This window comes from Podarcis vaucheri (genome assembly GCF_965113315.1).
Source record: "Podarcis vaucheri genome assembly, chromosome: 6".
NCBI classification, from domain to species: domain Eukaryota; kingdom Metazoa; phylum Chordata; class Lepidosauria; order Squamata; family Lacertidae; genus Podarcis; species Podarcis vaucheri.
In genome coordinates this window covers 106516912-106537169 of record NC_138764.1, presented here as the reverse complement: position 1 = coordinate 106537169, position 20258 = coordinate 106516912, and the positions used below count along the sequence as shown (strand labels likewise).

The 20258-nt window shown below is 48.1% G+C and overlaps 2 protein-coding genes across 3 annotated transcripts in view; both read right to left on the bottom strand.

Moving 5' to 3' along the window:
- The window catches only part of LOC309534133 (uncharacterized protein), a 36010-nt gene extending 29952 nt beyond the window's left edge, over positions 1-6058 (bottom strand). Inside the window, exons 1-2 of one of the 2 annotated variants that reach the window (XM_082226161.1) lie at positions 5864-6058; positions 4372-4563 (exon numbers count right to left, since the gene is read on the bottom strand). In XM_082226161.1, coding sequence (XP_082082287.1) covers positions 4372-4563; positions 5864-5930 — 259 coding nt within the window. In that variant the 5' untranslated portion in view covers positions 5931-6058. The remainder of the gene's footprint in view (positions 1-4371; positions 4564-5863) is intronic. The other variant, XM_082226162.1, reaches the window with a different exon arrangement.
- Positions 6059-12052: 5994 nt separating this feature from the next.
- LOC309535037 (waprin-Phi1-like) lies at positions 12053-17324 on the bottom strand. Its single transcript, XM_082227691.1, has 4 exons — positions 17133-17324; positions 15959-16108; positions 15155-15307; positions 12053-12706 (listed from the first exon to the last, which is right to left on the bottom strand). The coding sequence occupies exons 1-4, from the start codon at positions 17239-17241 to the stop codon at positions 12675-12677; spliced, it is 444 nt and encodes a 147-aa protein (XP_082083817.1). The 5' UTR covers positions 17242-17324; the 3' UTR covers positions 12053-12674.
- Between the last annotated feature and the right edge of the window lie 2934 nt (positions 17325-20258).

The window sequence follows — 20258 nt, the reverse complement described above, 5'->3', positions numbered from 1 at the left end:
GAGCTCTGCTGGATTAGACAAGTGGCCTATCTAGTCCTGCCTCCAGTTCTCCCAGGGGACAGCCAGATGCTTCAACAGGAAACCCAGAAGCAGGATCTGAGTGCAAGGTCACTTCCCCCTCCTGTGGTTTCCAGAAACTGGTATCTGGGAACATTTACTGTGTCTGACATGGAGGCAGAGTATAACCGTCATGGCTTGTCACCATTGGCAGACTCTTCTCCATGAAAATATACATGCTTGTCTATGCAGTTTGGCTGAACATATTAGTTTCACGTATGCATGCATTTTTATGCACACACTCCCCTGTTATTTGCACTCTTGTACACATTTCTCATACATATTTTTTTTAAAGTATTATTTTTTATGATTTTCAGTTATATACATTTCAATAATTTTACAATCATTCTCACATTTCAAAAACCGACTTCCTTCCTTCTCTTTCTGCGGTTCCTTAGATTATTATTATTATTATTTGTATTTCCTGCATATTCTAACTTATTAACTTATTCTTTCATCAGATTTCTCATGTGGGAAACTGCGCTGTGCTGGAGAAGTGCAAAATTTGGAGGATGCCTGCATTTTTGGAAGGAGCAAATCGGGCAGGTTTGTCTGGAAGTGTGACCTGAACGGAATTTCACCCCATTGGCGAAGGCTTCAGTAAGAGGTGAGGTTCCTTCAGAAATGTTCTTGATTTGAGGCCAAGCCAGGTGGGAGCAGGTCAGGGACTGAGTCAGCAGAGAGTGAGGAGGTCTTGTGGGTCTGTCCCAGCCAGGAGGAGACAGACCAGAAGGGATGCTGTGTTCCCACAGCAGAAACCCCTTTGGCCTGGGGGCCTGTCCCTCAGAGTGGCCTCAGGGCTTGTGCTGGTGACTCAGGGCTGAGGGAAGATTCATCCTGACCTTCTCCTCCCAACTCCAGCTTGATAGATAAAAAGTTGTGGTTGATTCACCTGCAGGAGGCATCAAAGTTCTGGACTGGATTCAGGAAGATCGGACGACTCAGGAGAGGTCAAAGAAAGAACACAATGCATAGATAAACTATGGAACTCCCTGCCACAGGAGGCAGTGATGACCACCAGATTAGAGTATAACAACAACAACAACAACAACAACAACAACAATAATAATAATAATAATTTATTATTTATACCCCGCCCATCTGGCTGGGTTTCCCCAGCCACTCTGGGCGGCTTCCAACAAAGTATTAAAATACCGTAGTTTGTTAAGCAGTAAAAGCTTCACTAAACAGGGCTGCCTTCAGATGTCTTCTAAAAGTCTGGTAGTTGTTTATCTCTTTGACATCTGGTGGGAGGCGTTCCACAGGGCGGGTGCCACCACCGAGAAGGCCCTCTGCCTGGTTCCCTGTAACCTCACTTCTCACAGGGAGGGAACCACCAGAAGGCCCTTGGGAGATGGACCCCGGTGTCCGGGGTGGAGACGCTCCTTCAGGTATACTGGGCTGAGGCCATTTAGGGCTTTAAAGGTCAGGACCAACACTTTGAATTGTGCTCAGAAACGTACTAAGAGCCAATGTAGGTCTTTCAGGACCAGTGTTATGTGGTCTCAGCGACTGCTCCCAGTCACCAGTCTAGCTACCGCATTCTGGATTAATTGTAGTTTTTGGGTCACCTTCAAAGGCAGCCCCACATAGAGCGCATTGCAGTAGTCCAAGCGGGAGATAACCAGAACATGCACCACTCTGGCGAGACAGTCTTCAGGCAGGGAGGGTCTCAGCCTGCATACCAGATGGAGCTGGTGGACAGCTGCCCTGGACACGGAATGGACCTGAGCCTCCATGGACAGCTATGAGTCCAAAATGACTTTAAGAGAATTGGACAGATTCATGGAGGAGGAAAGGACTATGGATGGCAGGATGGCTCTGCTGTGCCTCAACAGATGGAGGCAGCAGTGCTTTCTGAATCTCAGTTGCTGGAAAACAAAGGAAGGGGGATGGTTCTTGTGGTCAGGTCCTGCTGGCAGTTTTTCCACAAGAGGCATCTGCTCAACCCTTGCGAGAAGAGGATGCTGGCCTGGATGGGGCCCCTTTGGCCTGATCCAGCTGCTACTGCAGGTCTTTGCTGAGGTTATTCCTGGAGCTGATTCTTTCACCCTGGTTTGACAGTCATCTTGCCAAGAAACCAAGCTAAATGAAAATCATGGCCCCCTTCCCACTGACATTTTTTCTCTAAAATTTATGTACAACAGAAATAATGGTGCCTATCTACCGACTTCGATGTATGTGATTTTTGCATTGAAGAGAGTTGGATTAGATGAACCTTAGAGTCCCTTCCATCTCTACAAATCTATGATTCTATGAAGGTTTGCTGCTGGAAAGGCAGAATCAGGAGGGATGTTTCAATATCTCTTTCCTGTTCACGGAATATAAGCATTTTATCTCTGAGCCACTTTTTGTTAGCATTTCAGAACAGAGTCTTTCCCCTCAAAAACACTCAGAGTGTTTTTGAATATTCATGGCAGAAAGTTGGCTGAGCCAATGGCCAGGGGTGAGGGGAGGCTTGAGAAGATAAGAGGAGCCCTGGTGAATCAGGGCAATGGTCCATCTAGTCAGAGAAGCATAGAAGCATAGAAATGTCGAGTTGGAAGGGGACCCTCAGGGGTCATCTAGTCCAACCCCTGCAATGCAGAAATCTCAGCTCAAGCATCCATGAAAGGTGGCCACAGGCCCAGACAGAGGGGGGGCCATATGGCCCACTTGGCCTGGGCCTCAGATTCCAAAGGGGGCCTCGGTCAGCATATTCACAAAACGAATTAAGTCTTTCTTTCGATCAACAATGGCTCAAGAACGCCTAAATGGTTTAGCAATGATAAACATGCACCACGATAAGGTGAAGTTGCTTGATTTTTCCTGCGTAATTCAAGAATTTGCAGAAAAGAAAGCTAGGAAAGCATTTTTAAATGTAGATACTTAAAATAATCCTTTTCCCTGTGTATTTTTAAAAAGCACTATTGTATATCTATATTTTCCATTTTGTCTTTATATGCAGGTACAGTTCAAGCCTTGAAATAAAATTATTTGCCAGCATAACTTTTGTGAAAATTATTTATATACTTACTTATTTATAAGATAAGACCTCAGTTATCCCCAGGGTAAAAAAAAGGGGGGGCAGATTATCTACCTGGCCTGGGCCTCTGCCTGGCTCTGCAAGGCCCTGGATGGCCATCCAACCTCTGATTAAAAACCTCCAGTGATGGAGAGTCCACGACCTCCAGCATCCTCTTCTCACAGTGGCCAACCAATGGGAAACCTGCAAGCAGGACCTGAGGGCAAGAGCTACTCTCCCCTCCTGTATCTTCCAGCAGCTGGTACTCATAAGCATCACTGCCTCTGACTCTGGAGACAGAGCAGAGCCATCGTGGTTACTAGCCATGGAGAGTCCTCTCCTCCATGAACTTGCCTACGGTATTTTTTGCTCCATAAGACACACTTTTTTCTTCCTAAAAAGTAAGGGGAAATGTCTGTGCGTCTTATGGAGCGAATGCGTGGTCCCTGGAGCCGAATTACCCCGGGGCGAAAAGCAGATCATGCTTTTTTTTGAAAGAGGGAAGGGGGTGTTGAAACAAAGCCTCTGATCGTTTGCCGATCAGGGAGGGAGATAAGGAACGCTAGAGATAAAGGAGGCTGCCTGGGAGGGGGGAGGTAAAGACAGCAAACTTGCAAAGCGGGGGGGGGGGACAGGAAGACTAAAGCAATAAGGAGAGAAATTAGAAGAAAAGGAGGAGCAAAAAACTGCTCTGGCTAAGGAAAAGACACTAAGGTAAATAAGAGGGAAGGGAGTGTTGAAAGGAAACAGCTGATCGGTGGGATTGGAAGAGAGATAAGGGACACTAGCGGAAGCTGCCTGGGAGGGGGGAGGTAAAAGCCCATGGATCCTCAGGATTTTTACACTGGGTCACCCCAAATTCACCATCAGATCACATAGCATGTCCATGGCCACAGCCTGCACCAAAAAAATCATGTTTCCACTGTTTCCTGGGGCTGCAATGGTACAAAAAGGTGGTTATGAAGCATGGATCCACATGGATCCTCAGGATTTTTGCATTGGGTCACCCCAAATTCACCATCAGATCACATGTCTGTGGCCACAGCATGAACCACAAAAATCATACATCCACTGTTTCGTTCAGAATTTTTCTTTTCTTGTTTCCTCCTCTAAAAACTAGGTGCGTGTTATGGAGCGAAAAATACGGTAATTTTCTTTTCAGGGCATCCAGAATGGTGGACTTCGCCTGCCTCTTGCGGGAGAGAGTTCCATAGTTTAACTCTGTGCTTGTGGAAAGTCAAACCATTTGGCCTCCCCTAAGCAGGTGGTTCTCACCACCGCTGCTCCCATCCTCTGTCTGCCCCACTTACCCATTGCAGGATGCGCACAGATCCTCAGAGTTCCCACGTTGCAGCACTTCTCACTGCCGGGACAGGAAGCGTCGGAGAGGCAGAAGACCTTGGAGGGCTGGGCATCTGGATTCCTCCCTGGTGGGCACAGGCCAGCTTTCTCCAGGGTAGAGGCAGGAGTTGAGGGCAGTGGGCTTCCCTTTCCAGCGCCTGCTGTGGAAAAGAAGAGACCATTCGGGCAGCAGAGCCTCTCAGAGAAAAGTCACAGCCTCCCAGCCTCCTCTTGGTTGGCCGGCCTTTCCTGTGAATTCCTCTGCACCAGAGGAAGGAGAGAAGGTGTTTCTCTGGAGAGGAAGGTCTTCCAGAAAAGCTGCCAGTGGGGGCTGCTGATCCCTCAGTGCCAGAGCAGCTGCCTCGCAAGCAGAAGGTCCCAATCCCCAAAGGCATCTGCAGGTAGGGCTGGCAGAGAGTCCTGCCTGGAGCTCTGGGGAGCCATTGCTTCCAGCCATGGTAGGCAACACTGGACAAGGTGGACCAACAGTCTGATTCAGGAGAAGACAGCCTCCTAGTGCGAGCCAGTACAGTGTAGCGGTTAGGGTGTCAGAGTAGGACCTGGGAGAGGCCAGGGTTCAAATCCAGCTCTGGCTATGAAGCTCACTGGGGGTGACCGTGGGGGGGGGGAAGATGGTGCCTCTTAGCCTAGCCTACCTCACAGGAGTGGGGATTAAATGAGGAAGGGGGGGGGACCACGTACGCCACTTTGAGCTCCTGGGAGAGAAAAAGGTGAGATATAAAGGCAATTAGTAAAATAAAAAATCAATAGTCCCTGAGCTGCAAATCCCTTCGTAGCAGCTCCTGGAGAGGAGAGGAACTCCCTGCTTGTGCAGGAGAAGAGTCACACCTCTTTCTTGCGACTTGTACAAGATTATGATTCTAGCTGGAATGGCAGTTATTGCTCTGGGATGGAAAGAAAAGGCCAAATGGAATATGGAAAAATGGATTGGTTGTGTTTTTGAACACGTACAATCAGAAATATTTGCACAGATAGTGGCAGAGGATAGATGGGGAAATAAATGCCAAAGAATCACAAATAAACACACATTTTACAGGAACTGGATAGAAAGGGGGGAAGCCAACCCTAACATACAAGCTCGAATGAACAGACTGTGTACATGGATAAAAATATGATCGGGGGGGGGGGGGAGAGGGTTGGAGGGGAGGGGGGAAGAAAAAGGTAAACCGGGTGGTATTTTGAATTGATTTTGTTATGTAAGCCTTTCTTCAGAAACCATATATATTAATGTTATGTAGTTATGCATTGTAGCATGAATGAATGTTGTTTTGTATTCTTTGTTTTATAGAATATATATAATAATGTTATGTTACTAAGCAAATTTAATAAAATTAGGAAGAAAAGAGATCTCTTTCTTGCAAACACACACACACACACACACACACACACACACACACGTTTCTGTTTGGCTCCTCATCTTGCACACCCTTCTCCACTAACCTGCCAGCCCTGGCTTGACCACTGAGACGATCAGCCCCGCGAGAAGGCAGAGGGATGGGAGCTGCATGGCGCTGCATGGAAGCGGCTGGCCTGCCCAGAGTTGCACCGCCTTGGGCTATATATATACATTGGCCTGGCGGCCCTCCCTCCCTCGCCGCCTTCCCAGGAGAACAGGGGGCGCTTGCACAGGAGTTTCCCATCTGAGCCGGCGGTGGGTCCTTGCCAGCATGAAAGCAGCCTCTGCCCTCCTTCTCCAGGGTTTGGTTATCCTGGTTCCCGGCAAGCCACGATTTCTCATCTGCAGCTGTCACCGTGACATGAGCAGAGCTGCTGGGTCAAGGCCTTGGAGCAGCGGATCACAGACCCAGGGAGTCCTGAGCACTGATCCGTGGAAACACCAGAAGCGTTGGAGGAGATGCCTCTGCCGTGCTTCTGGATTCCAGCTGCAGGAAACTGCAGGGCGGAAGAGAGTTGCTCTTGTGCTCAGATTCTTCTTGCTGGTTTCTCATAATGGGCCACTGGGAGAACTGGGCGCTGGACTCAGGGGGACCGGGAATCTCCCCTACCTAAGCCTGAAATGTTGCTGTCAGCCAGTGCAGACAATACCGAGGTGGATGGACCAACCCTCCAATTCAGTATAAGGCAGCTTCCTATGTATGTTTCTACATAGTAATACCAGAAATATGGCAAAAATGTAGTTCTGTTTTGTTGTAAACAAAATATGCCCTTTTTCCCTTATGGGGTATCCGAGAGCCCATATAGAGTCCTTACGTAGGTTCCCTATTGGTAGGAGAAAATAACAGAGGCCAACCAGAGAATACTGAGAAGCAAAGCAGCTAGTAAGCCTGATCTGTATTGATCTGTTGCAACAGGGTGCTCCCCGCACACGCAGGAAAGGAGGAGGACCCCAGAACCAAGGTGTGCCCGCCCTTATAGAGACATTTTAAATTTCCTGCCCTGGAGCTCCAGACCACCCCTCCATACATCATATCTGCATCACAGAAGGGATGTAACCCAAGACCACCCCCACAAGCATCATACCTACATCACAGAAAAGGTGGTCTACAACAGAAATTTGAATGTTGTTGTTTTTGCTGTCTGCCAGGTTATCTGATAATGCCCCATCTGATTGCCTTTCCTGGCAGTCTGGCCATTCCTTTGAGATGGTGATTTCCCAATTCATGAGACAATGGGAAGGTTCCCTCGCCCCCTCCATCTTTGTAGAGAAACACTTGGTCAGCTTGGGAGTCAAAATGGTTTCAGGTTGGTCTTCCTGTGCTGATCTATGTCAGTGCTTGGTTGGTACATTTATGAACATTTTTTATATATAAGACCTTAAAATTCTTATAACAGTTTCATTGGAGTTAAGCTGTCTTTGTTGGCAGGAACTGGTGGTTAGGGGATGCAGTTAAAATTGAAGTGATTGGGAGGGTGAAGTGATTGGGAGTGATTGCCTGGCTGTGTCCATTTGTCACCAGTTGCCTGTCCATTGTTCTCTGCAGTCAGTGAGGGGAGGACAAGGGGAATCAGAGTCGGGTCACGTTGCCAAGGACTGGGGGAGTCCAGAAGCAACCGAGGTTTCCTGCTTTGCCCATTGAATTCCAGGACAATGCTTCTCTGCTCCTCCAGCCAGAGACCACAGAAGCACCTTGCCAAGTTTGCACAGCTGTTGCTCCTACAGTCATAGAATTGAATGATTAAGACCTTAAATAATAATTTTAGTTTATATGTTAGTGACTAAGTTTTAATTTATATATTTTTTAACTGTTGCTATATCTGTAGTGTCCCTGTCATACCTAACTGCAAATTCAAATGTATCCCTATTGTGTTTTATGATTTCCTTGATATTGTATGTGGGCTGGAACTGGTCTGTGACCGAAATAATAAATTCTTCTTCTTCATAGAATTGAAGAGTTGAAAGGGACCCACAAGGGTCATCTAGTCCAACCCCTCTTCTGCAATGCAGGAAGCACAGCTAGAAGCTTCCTGGCAGTTGGCCATCCAACCTCTGATGGAAAACCTCCAGTTAAGAGAGTCCAGCACCTTCTGAGGTGATCAGCTCTACTATCAAGCAGTTCTTGCTGTCAGAAGGTCTAGTTGGAAGCTTAATTCTCCTTTCTTGTTGTTGGAATCCATTGCTTTGGGTCTTCTGCTCCGGAGCAGCAGAAAACAAGCTTGCTCCACCTTCCGCAGGTCTGCCATTTCCTAATGAAGGGCTCTGGGTCTCTTGGGTGCCAGTCAGAGAGGAGATGGACTCAGATGCAACTATGGCAGACCTCATAGAATTGTAGAGTTGGAAGGGACCCTCGAGGTCGCGAGGAGGGGGATTCCAGCTGGACATCAGGAAGAACTTTCTGAAAGTGAGATCTGTTGGGCAGAGGAACCAACTCCCCTGGAAGGTGGCGGATCAAGTATTTTCCAAAGACTGGAGTAAAATTGTCATTTATTTAGAAGACCACTGTAAACAGTTAAAACCTTTGGCAGGGATGGAAAGACGCTTGTAATGTGGAATTGTTGTAATGGTAATTATGGTTATAGAATAGCTAGATAAGGGTAAAAAATGCAGTAAATTTAATCTTAAAGATGGAAGCCATGGAGGGAGAGAAGGAGGTCTAAGGGTTCAAAAGAACTCTGCATTTTGATGTTTGAAATGGCTTTGGTTTATATGCATCCCCCCAAAAAAAAAATTTAATTAAAAAATTATATAAAAAAGGAAGGTGGTGGTCGATACTCCTTCCTTGGAGGTTTTTAAACAGAGGTTGGATGTCCAACTGCCAGGAATTCCTTAGTTGTGAATCCTGCCTTGCAGAGGGTTGGACTAGATGACCCTCAGGGCTCCCTCCTGACTCTACAATTCTACGATTCCTCTGGAAGGGCTATTTGTATTCAGAAGAATCCACCTTTGGGCACGTACCCTCCGCACCCCACACCAGCTGATACCATTTGTGCATTTTCATATAAATTAAAAACCTTGCTCCTACAATGCCCTGGGTCTGGTTTGACCCTCAGATTGTCAGCTTGCAGGCTGGGCCTGTTCCTTGTAATATGATTAATCTGCAGCATTGAACTGTTCCTCTAGAAGCAGCAGGAGTTATTCATCTTTTTAATTTACTCATGGATTTTTAAAAACCCTCCTCCTCCTCCTTCAAAAAAAGGGCACTTTTCCTTTTATTGCAACCATCAGTAAAAAGAGATCAGCAGGATATGCCTTTTCTCTGGCTCATTTTATTTTATTTTTAATATCTTTATTGATTTAAAATGCAAACATACAACAAAGATAAGTATAGAAATAAAAAACAAATAAGTTTGAAAAGATCAAGAAAAAAAGAGAAGAGAAGAAAAGAAAACCAAGGATTTATACAACATCATATCTATCAAATAAAAATTCTCTGGCTCATTTTAACGGATCAGGGCATCATTCCATCGGGACTCATAATACAAAAACCTGGGACCTTCTTGGTGCCTTGGCCCATTTGTGACATTGAGCTGCCACAAGAGTGTTCCTGGCTCCAGAGACTGGAAGGAGGAGCACCTTGAGAAACTGGCGACCAGAGAAAACCTGTTGATGCATTTCCATGGCCATGAATAACTCCAAAGAAATGCCGATGCCCACTTTTTTGGCTCGCTTTATGACACCTCGTAATTCATAAGATAAAGCTTGTTTTTCTCAGATGCAGGAATTTGCCCTCTTCACCTCATGTAGGCATGGCTCCTTATAACCATTTATGTGACGGTGTTTGTAGAATTTGTACTGTGAAAACAGGAAAGGGGTCAAACCACCGCAAGAGGTGATGAAATTTTGGGAGGTTGGATAGTTACAATGGAATGGTCTCGGGGGTGGGGCACACATTTCTATTCTAATTTATTTTTTATTCTTTTTTTATTATGGAAGTGAAAGCTGGACCATAATGAAGGCTGATCGCCGAAGAATGGATGCTTTTGAATTATGGTACTGGAGGAGACTCTTGAGAGTCCCATGGACAGCAAGAAGATCAAACCTCTCCATTCTGAAGGAAATCAGCCCTGAGTGCTCACTGGAAGGACAGATCCTGAAGCTGAGGCTCCAAGACTTTGGCCACCTCCTGAGAAGAGAAGACTCCCTGGAAAAGACCCTGATGTTGGGAAAGATGGAGGGCACAAGAAGAAGGGGACGACAGAGGATGAGATGGTGGGACAGTGTTCTCGAAGCTACCAGCATGAGTCTGACCAAACTGCGGGAGGCAGTGGAAGACAGGAGGGCCTGGTGTACTCTGGTCCAGGGGGTCACAAAGAGGCGGACACGACTAAACGACTCAACAACAACAACAATTTTTTATTATTACGTTGTCAAAATAATATATATATATATATATATGCTTTCGTAGATTTTCACGGGTACAGGAATGCAGGTTTTGGTGTCTTCGGGTGTCTTCCCGTGTAAGAGTCGGGGTGTCTGTGCGACGTTTCGACGAGGTCTCACTCGTCATCTTCAGGCTGGTGCTTTCGGCTTCTTGTTACTGGAACAGAGCAGAGTCTGGTGTTTGGGTTCCTATAAATACTGTTGAGGGGTGTGGTGTATAGCCTCCAACGTTCTGGGCAGAGAGGAAGTTCCTAGATTAGTGTGCCTTTTCTTCTTTTGTTCCTTAATTACTTGAGGGATATCTTGAGTGATTTCATGAGTGATATTCTGAATACCACTGGGTGGGTCATTAAGTGTAGATTAGTTGCTAAAGCTTTTGTGTCTTGACCTCTTGAGCTTGTGAAGAGTTTTTCTGAGAAGATGGCTGTGCTGCATTTAGTTGTGCTCTGGCTTGGCTTCGTGTATAGGGGCGAGCTGTGGTTTTGTGCCTTGTGCCAGCCAGATCTGTGTAGGGATTGCAGGGGGGTGCAGCATCCGGAGGTGCCACTATAGTTTGGCTACTGGATGGAGTCTGTAATATGTCTGTGGAGAGGGTCTGGGTTTGGGTTTGGGTCTGGTGTGGTTGATTGGTGACGGTGTTCTGTGTGCCTCTGGTTCTGGTGTCGGTTTTTGTGGGGAGGGCTAATTTCCAGATGTCTGGCAGGCGGGACGTGTCGTCACGCTTGTTCATGTTGTGAGGGTGTTTCTCTATCTCGATGGCTTCCATGATTATTCTCTTGTGGTGATGTTCCATGTTAAAGAGCAATTTGGAATCTGCAAAATTAATTTCGTGTCCTGTTTCTTTCATGTGTTGGAAAAGAGAGGAAGTTTTTTCTTCTTTTTTGACGGCATTCTTGTGTTCTGCGATACGTGCATTTATTCGTCTGTTTGTTTGTCCAATGTACGTGGCTGGGCAGACTTTGCAGGGTATTTCATAGACCCCTTGGTTTTCCAGCTGGATTTTGTCTTTTGGGTTTCTGAGGATATATATATATATATATGCAGGTTTTGGTGTCTTCGGGTGTCTTCCCGTGTAAGAGTCGGGGTGTCTGTGCGACGTTTCGACGAGGTCTCACTCGTCATCTTCAGGCTGGTGCTTTCGGCTTCTTGTTACTGGAACAGAGCAGAGTCTGGTGTTTGAGTTCCTATAAATACTGTTGGGGGTGTGGTGTATAGCCTCCAACGTTCTGGGCAGAGAGGAAGTTCCTAGATTAGTGTGCCTTTTCTTCTTTTGTTCCTTAATTACTTGAGGGATATCTTGAGTGATTTCATGAGTGATATTCTGAATACCACTGGGTGGGTCATTAAGTGTAGATTAGTTGCTAAAGCTTTTGTGTCTTGACCTCTTGAGCTTGTGAAGAGTTTTTCTGAGAAGATGGCTGTGCTGCATTTAGTTGTGCTCTGGCTTGGCTTCGTGTATAGGGGCGAGCTGTGGTTTTGTGCCTTGTGCCAGCCAGATCTGTGTAGGGATTGCAGGGGGGTGTAGCATCCGGAGGTGCCACTATAGTTTGGCTACTGGATGGAGTCTGTAATATGTCTGTGGAGAGGGTCTGGGTTTGGGTCTGGTGTGGTTGATTGGTGACAAACACCAGACTCTGCTCTGTTCCAGTAACAAGAAGCCGAAAGCACCAGCCTGAAGATGACGAGTGAGACCTCGTCGAAACGTCGCACAGACACCCCGACTCTTACACGGGAAGACACCCGAAGACACCAAAACCTGCATTCCTGTACCCGTGAAAATCTACGAAAGCAAATATATATATATATATATATATATATATATATATATATATATATATATATAATAATGATTGATGGTGATCATAATCATTTATTATTTATACCCCGGCCATCTGGCTGGGTTTCCCCAGCCACTCTGGATGGCTTTCAACAGAGCATTAAAAACAGAATAAAACTTCAAACATTAAAAACTTCCCTGAACAGGGACATGACATGAAATGTTTTGAAGAATTTCTTCAACTCCATAATTAGCAGGAAACACAGGGCACAGGGGGCACATGCGCAGAACAGAACAACAAACCCTTAATTCTATTGTATATGATAAGAAGCACCTTTAATGTGTTTGCTTGTGGTATATGATCTACATGGCTGCTTTCTTGGCTTGGCTTTCATTCTGAGCCAGGAGGGAGGGACAGGAAGTGGGACCCCAAATCCAAAAGGGAGGTCCTACAGCTTCCTGATACTGTCAGGTGTTGTGTGCATGCACAGAGCGACGGGCGCAGGTGGTCTGGAGGACGGAGCAAGCAGTGGTGACTAAGCCATATGAATTGAGGGCTACTGTGCAAAGGGAGAAAGTGGGTGAGGGACTCCAACGAACATGGCGAAGGTGAAGAGGAGACCAAGTGCCAAGAGATGAGGGAGGCCAGTGGTTGTCATGGCTCTGGGGTCGGGGTCTGTGGAGGGTCCCCCACCTCAGGTGTTCCATGGGGTCTCGGCTTCTGGATCTGCAGAGGGAAGATGAGAGAGGGATTAGTGAGCATAACTTTGCTGGAGGTGTGCAACACACTGTATGCACGGTCTATCCAGAAGATATTTGTGTTTTGAGGAGTTAAGTGATCCGTCAAACCTAGACAGCATCTTAGACAAACCTAGACAAACCTAGACAGCATCTTAAAAAGCAGAGGCATCACCTTGCCGAGAAAGGTCCGTATAGTTAAAGCCATGGTTTTCCCCGTAGTGATGTGTAGAAGTGAGAGCTGGACCATAAAGAAGGCTGATCGCCGAAGAATTGATGCTTTTGAATTATGGTGCTGGAGGAGACTCTTGATAGTCCCATGGACTGCAAGAAGATCAGACCTCTCCATTCTTAAGGAAATCAGTCCTGAAGCTGAGGCTCCAAGACTTTGGCCACCTCATGAGAAGAGAAGACTCCCTGGAAAAGACCCTGATGTTGGGAAAGATGGAGGGCACAAGGAGAAGGGGACGACAGAAGATGAGATGGTGGGACAGTGTTCTCGAAGCTACCAGCATGAGTCTGAACTGTGGGAGGCAGTGGAAGACAGGAGGGCCTGGCGTGCTCTGGTCCAGGGGGTCACAAAGAGGTGGACACGACTAAACGACTCAACAACAACAACAACAAGTGATCCGTCATGGTTACCCTTCCTGCCCCCTGTTCCTTTCCCCTTCCCTATCGCTTGTTAAGCTCTTTGATGGCTGAGAAACAGCCTTTAATGTCTTAATCTTTTGGAAGGAAGTGATAGTGCTGGGTACCTTCTTTGATGTCGGACATTGTTTGGAGAAAGTGAGGCGCTGGGAGAGATGGCTAATGAATTGTCTGCACGTAGCCAGTCAAGCAAGCCATGCAGGCTAACAGGCTAGTTAGCTATAAACTGGATGGTTTGGGGCATAGTTTCTGAGAAGCTCATGCACAGACTGATAGCTGTGGGGCTGTGCAAACTGAGGCTACCTGGGGGAGTCACTTCGCCACTTCTTGAGGGCTTCCCAGTGGCAGACTGAGGCACTTCCTTGGCATGTATATATTGCTTGCTGTTTAAAACCAAATCTTCAATCTTTTCACTCGTGTTTTGTGTCACTTCTGAATCTCATTTTAAAAGAACCACCGTGCATTTGGCAAGACACACAGCACCATCTCTGTAGATGGTGTTTGTAATGTGCCTGTCCCAAAGGCTGTGCCATTTACAAGGTAGAGACACCTGACAGGAAGGGGACAGAAATGCAAGTGAACAGTGGAAGGACATGGGATGATTTCAGTGCAATAGCATCTTATTGCACTTATTGCACATCTACAGTGCAATAGCATCTTATGCATGTTTAACTTGAGCAATTTTAACTGTATGTGGTTGAAGGTAGGATGGTTGAAACTGCACAAGTTAAACCCAAGCAAAGCGGAGAAGCTCATTTCTTGCCAGGTCTGCTTGGGTGCATAGACAACTTTTAAACTCTCTGCTTTGCTGGGGAGTGGGGGCAACGTCTGCTCAGCATGCTGCATCTGTGAAGCTCAGAAATGATCTTGCAAGTGCCATATGATTTTCTATGAGATCTCGCACGACCATCCCTAGCCTTATTCAGCATGAATATAGCTTTTACGCTCTCTACTTTGCTTGTCGGGCAAGGTCTATTCAGTGGACTAGGGTGGAATCTACACACATGTAAAAATAATGGTGTGAAAATGCTTTTTTTTTTAAAGGTTTTTTTTTAAAATATATATATATACATTGAATTTGCCATAGCTCACTTTCGCCATCTAGTGTCACATTTGTATATTGTGATTTGTAACACACTTAAAAGGGACGCGGGTGGCGCTGTGGGCTAAAGCCTCAGCCCCTAGGGCTTGCCGATCGAAAGGTCGGCGGTTCGAATCCCCGCGGCGGGGTGCGCTCCCGCTGCTCGGTCCCAGCGCCTGCCAACCTAGCAGTTCGAAAGCACCCCCGGGGGCAAGTAGATAAATAGGTACCGCTTACCAGCGGGAAGGTAAACGGCGTTCCGTGTGCGGCTCTGGCTCGCCAGAGCAGCGTTGTCACGCTGGCCACGTGACCCGGAAGTGTCTTCGGACAGCGCTGGCCCCCGGCCAATAGATGTGAGATGGGTGCACAAACCCCAGAGTCTGTCAAGACTGGCCCGTTCGGGCAGGGGTACCTTTACCTTTAACACACTTAAAACGTTTTATTTGCAGCTGTGTAGCTGAGTCCTGGGAAATCTCTGTCTTTGCTTCACCTGCTAGCTGCGAAGGAGCCTCCATCAGATTGCAAAAGTGTGCATCTCGGGCAAAATCACATTCAAAGGTGTTCATATTAGGAGAAACATGAGATCAGCTAAATGAGAAACCAGCAGCAATCAATACTGACAGGTTCACGGAGACCTTCATCTGAAGACCCACAACACAGAAATGATGTCTTCTTCCCCCAAATGCTGCTCTTCTGCCACTCCCTTACCTTGCTCTCTGGGAGGGACGCAGTTCCATTTCTTGCAGCCGCTCATGCAGCACTTCCTGTTGCTGGGACAATCGGAGTCCTCTCTGCACTGATCCCTGCAGATGCCCAGCAGTGAGATGATAGGGGGATCCGGAGGGCAGAACCCAGGTTTATCTGCAGGGGGAGAGAGGGAGAGCATCAGACTCCTAATCTCAAGGTCGTGGGTTCAAGACACAAGTTGGGCAAAAATAAAATAAAATAATCCTGCATTGCAGGGGGTTGGACTGGATGACCCTGGGGGGTCCCTTCCAATGCTACTGTTTGCAGGCATTGCCTGGAGAGACAGGACATCCATCCATGCTGTCTTGGCAGAATTCCAGGCGGGTTTCAGGCCGGCTCCTGCACAGCTTCCCCTCCCTCATCCGACAGAAGGAGTGGAATTCAGATTGTGCTCCTTGCAGGAATGCTTCACCCATCAGGAGTTGCTTGCTGCAGCCCACTCATCTCTCTGGCAGCTCACCAGCAAATGCTGTTAGCCCAAGTCACCATCTGAGCATTGGGCATGCTTTTCCTGGACACTCTCCTGCGCGGAGGGGCCCCTGCCTGGAGACGGTGCCACTGCTGGGCCCCTGGCACCATGGGCAACTTGCCTCCCATCACAGCTATCCCCCCCATGTTGCATCCGGCACCTTAAAGTGCGACTCCTGCAGCGCAGGATTGGGCCCCTTCCAGCTCTACAGTTCTATGAACGTGGCATTGAGGCCCACCTGAGACTGGGTCCTGGGGGCAGGAGAATTGCAGGGGGCAAAGGAGGGCAAGCGTTACCGTTTGGGAGACGGCAAGAAGCCCCGCAGCCCGTCCAGCAACACTTCTCTGTCCCTGCACAGCTGGCATCCGACTGGCACTCTTCTGTGCAGTTTCCACGGGCCGCCACCAGAGTTGCATTGGGGCACGTGCCAGCTTTCTCTGCAGCAACTGGAAAAGGCAAAGAGAAGTAGACATTATGAAGAACTTTCGGGCTTTAAAAGCTGTTTGGCCGTGGAACTGCCTCCCTCAAGATTTTCCTTCCTTGGAGGTTTTGAAGCAGAGGTTGGATGGCCATCTGTTATAGGTGCTTTGGCTGAGATTCCTGCATAGCAAGGGATTGGACTAGGTGACATTCTGGGGTCCCTTCCAACTCTACAGTTCTATGATAACCACCTTCAAATATCTAAATGATATGGGAGATGGAACAAGCTTGTTTTCTGCTGCTCCAGAGGGTAAGATCTGAACCAACGACTTCAAGTTATAGGGAAGGGGTTTCTGGCTAAACATCAGGGAGAACTTTCTGAGGCTGAGAGCTGTTGGTTGGTGGACTGGCAGCAGGCCTCCAAGATTCCAGGTAGAGGTAGCTTCCAGTTCTACCTGGAAATGAACCAGGGATTGAGAAGATGGGTCTTTCTGTTGGCAAGGCAGACACTCCCCCCGCTGAGCTTTGGCCCTTCTGCTCCTTTGTCCAGCTGGGCCAGGCTGGAGACATGGGCTTTCATGGAATCATAGAGTTGGAAGAGACCACAAGGGCCATCGAGTCCAACCCCCTGCCAAGCAGGAAACACCATCAGAGCACTCCTGACATATGGTTGTCAAGCCTCTGCTTAAAGACCTCCAAAGGAGGAGACTCCACCACACTCCTTGGCAGCAAATTCCACTGTCGAACAGCTCTTACTGTCAGGAAGTTCTTCCTAATGTTTAGGTGGAATCTTCTCTCTTGTAGTTTGGATCCATTGCTCCGTGTCCGCTTCTCTGGAGCAGCAGAAAACAACCTTTCTCCCTCCTCTATGTGACATCCTTTTATATATTTGAACATGGCTATCATATCACCCCTTAACCTCCTCTTCTCCAGGCTAAACATGCCCAGCTCCCTTAGCCGTTCCTCATAAGGCATCGTTTCCAGGCCTTTGACCATTTTGGTTGCTTTTCTCTCCTTCTCTCCTAGGGACTGCCACCCGCTCACACCCACCTGTAACGTTCTGCCCAGGTGTGTCTATCAGGTGAGCTGAGGCTGTGAGAATCCCCACCAGGGAGACGAGGAGGAGGTGGTGGAAGCAGCTGCTATTCCCGGGCGTCATGGTGATGCTGCTTGCAGAGAAGATGTTGTGGTCTCTGGCTGTTGCCAGCCAAGCTTTAAGCTCTCTCAGGTGTGGCTGGTGGAGGGGGAGGGAGGCAGGGAGGTGGGGAGGGCAGAGAGAGGCTCCTGGGCGATGACTGGAGAACAAGGTGAGCCCAGCTCCCTCCTCCTTCCATTGCACAATCGGATCAGGTAACACCCCTGGCTCTGGTGCGAACCAGGAAGCTGGAGGCTCAGAGAGCAGGCTCAGACTCGGGGGCCGATCTTTCCTGAGAAGCACAGCCCAGGCCAGGTGGTTTGCCATCAGCAACCTGGAAGCCCAAGGAATGGCTCTTACCTGTGTTGGCCAGGGGTTAAGGGCTTCCCACAAATCCTGTGCTTGCATCTGAGCTGTGAGGGGTTCTCAGGGTGCAGCCTGAGGACCCTTGCAACTTCCATGCAGCTTCTTCTGGGGTGGGACATATCTAATGGTGCAGCAGGGAAGAATTACTAGCCACAGCAGTGCTTCTGAATACTGAGATAGGAGTGTTGAGGTCGTAAAGGTAAAGGGACCCCGTGACTGATTCTGGGGTTGCGGCGCTCATCTCGCTTTACTGGCCGAGGGAGCCGGCATACAGCTTCCGGGTCATGTGGCCAGCATGACTAAGCCGCTTCTGGCGAACCAGAGCAGCACACGGAAATGCCGTTTACCTTCCCGCCGGAGCGGTACCTATTGATCTACTTGCACTTTGACGTGCTAGGTTGAAAGGAGCAGGGACTGAGCAACGGGAGCTCACCCCATCGCGGGGATTCGAACTTCTGATCGGTGAGTCCTAGGCTCTGTGGTTTAACCCACAGTGCCACCCGCATCCCTTTGAGGTCTTAGATATATGTTAAATGTTCATAAGTGTACCAACCAAGCACGTACATAGATCGGCACAGGAAGACCGACCTGAAACCATTTTTGATTTCCAAACTGATTTCTTTGCAAGGTCAAAGGAAAATGGAAAAGCCTCCCCATTGTCTTTTCCTTCACAAATCCTGTCTTAAGAGCACATTTAAGATATGAATAGGGTGTGAGCCTGACCTGGCTCAGGAACTACCGGTAAGTATTTATCATTACAAAAGACTGGCCAGGCTCCCCAGGCAGTCCAATCAAATGACCATTAAACAGGTAACCTGAAAAAGTACTCAGATTTCTGCTGTAGACCACCCTTTCTGTGATGTAGGTATGATGTATCAGGGGTGGTGGTCTTGAGCTACACCCCTTCTGTGATGTATGTATGATGTTTCTGGGGGTGGTCTTGATCTAGAGTGGCAATTTAAAATGTCTATATAAGGGCGGACACACCTTGGTTCTGGGGTCCTCCTCCTTTCTCCTGTGTGTGTTGAGGGGAGCACCCTGTTGCAACAGATCAATAAAGATCAGGCTTACGAGCTGCTTTGCTTCTCAATATTCTCTGGTTGGCCTGTCTTATTTTCTCCTACCAATAGAGGACCTACGTAAGGACTCTATATGGGCTCTTGGGTGCCCCATAAGGGAAAAGGGCAGGGTTTTTTTTACAACAATACCAGCTGTCAGGTGACACAGGAGGGGAGAATGTTCCTCTTGTTCTGCTTGTGGGTTTCCCATTCAGACACCTGGCCGGCCCCTGGGAGAACAAGATGATGGACTAGGTGGACCATTGGCCTGATCCAGCAGGATCTCCTTATGTTCTTAGGAAGGAGGGAGCCTAGACTTGGTGGCTGCTGGTGCTACGGAAGAGGAAATGCCCCACAAGGGTGTTCTTCAAGGTGCCGGTAGAGACATTCCTCTGCCCTCTTTCAGGACATATCCAGAACTTCAGCCCTGTAAAGCTGCAAGGCAGCCTTTAGCCCCCCCCCCCCCCCACTGAGTTATTGGGTGTGAGGAAAAGCAGAGTTTCAGAGTGGGCACCAGTATTGACTGAAGAATAATGCGCCAAATTCAAGCTTATTTGAAATGGTTGTTGAGTGATTTTTGGACCTGCTTAGTGTCGGTTGTTAGAGAGCACTCTCTCTCTCTCTGCTGTCCCACCCCCTGCCCAGACCATGAGAACGGAGGCTCTTACTTAAGAGTAAAGGAGAGATTGAGCAGGACGATCAGGGCTGGGAGCAGCAGCCCACGTTGAAGGAGTCCACAAACAGGGCAAGGAGCTCAGAACTTCAGGGAAGCAAACTAGGTGGCCTCCTAGGAAGGGCAAGGCACATTTCCTCATAGAATCAGAGAATCGTAGAGTTGGAAGGGACCCTCAAGGGTCATCCAGTCCAACCCCCTGCAGCACAGGGATAACAGCTCAGGTGTCCCTCACAGGTGGCCACCCAAACTCTGCCTGAAAATCTCCAATGAAGGAGAGTCCATCACCTTCTGAAACCATGCATTCCACCATGGCCAGACAGCCGTCAGAAAGTCCTTCCTAATGTGGAGTCGGAATCTCCTTCCTTGCCATTTTAATCCGTTGGTTCGGATCTTCCCCTCTGGAGCAGCAGCAGAAAATGAGCTTGCTCCATCTTCCATGTGGCAGCGCTTCAGAGACTTGAAGTTGGCTAACGTATCGCTTCTCTCTATTGGTTCTTAGGTGGAAAGCCCTATAGGGCCTGGAGAAGCCAGATGGACCTTCCTGGGTCACTGAGGTCCAGCTACGTGTCTCTGCTATGGATGCCTACTGCACTCCTCCCTTTTGGGTCTGTATCATCTCCAGACATTGACCACCAAGGATAGCTGGTTGGTTTGAATGTGGTGCTGATAACACCAAGGCTGCAAGTTCAATCCCCATGAGAGACAGCTGCATATTTTTGCTTGCAGGGGGTTGGACTAGATGATCCTCAGGGTCCCCTTCCAACCTTGCATCTATATTTCCATGAACAGCAAAACCTTCCCTGCAGTTGAAGACTTTGTGGCCACTTGGAAAACTCCAGAGGTGTGACCCTGGCCTGTTGAGACAGGTGAGTCACACTTTCCTTTTTATGAGAAGGTTTAGCCTCTTCAGTGTCACGTAGCTGGGTTGTGTTTGCAGCTAA

Bases quoted from the DNA above. Each gene is read 5' to 3' on its own strand.
- LOC309535037 (XM_082227691.1), bottom strand. From the start codon at position 17,241: ATGACGCCCGGGAATAGCAGCTGCTTCCACCACCTCCTCCTCGTCTCC. The intron at 16,109-17,132 runs GTGGGTGTGAGC...TGCCTTTTCCAG, and splicing joins ACCTGGGCAGAACGTTACAG to TTGCTGCAGAGAAAGCTGGC. The intron at 12,707-15,154 runs GTAAGGGAGTGG...TTCCCTCTGCAG, and splicing joins CGTCCCTCCCAGAGAGCAAG to ATCCAGAAGCCGAGACCCCA.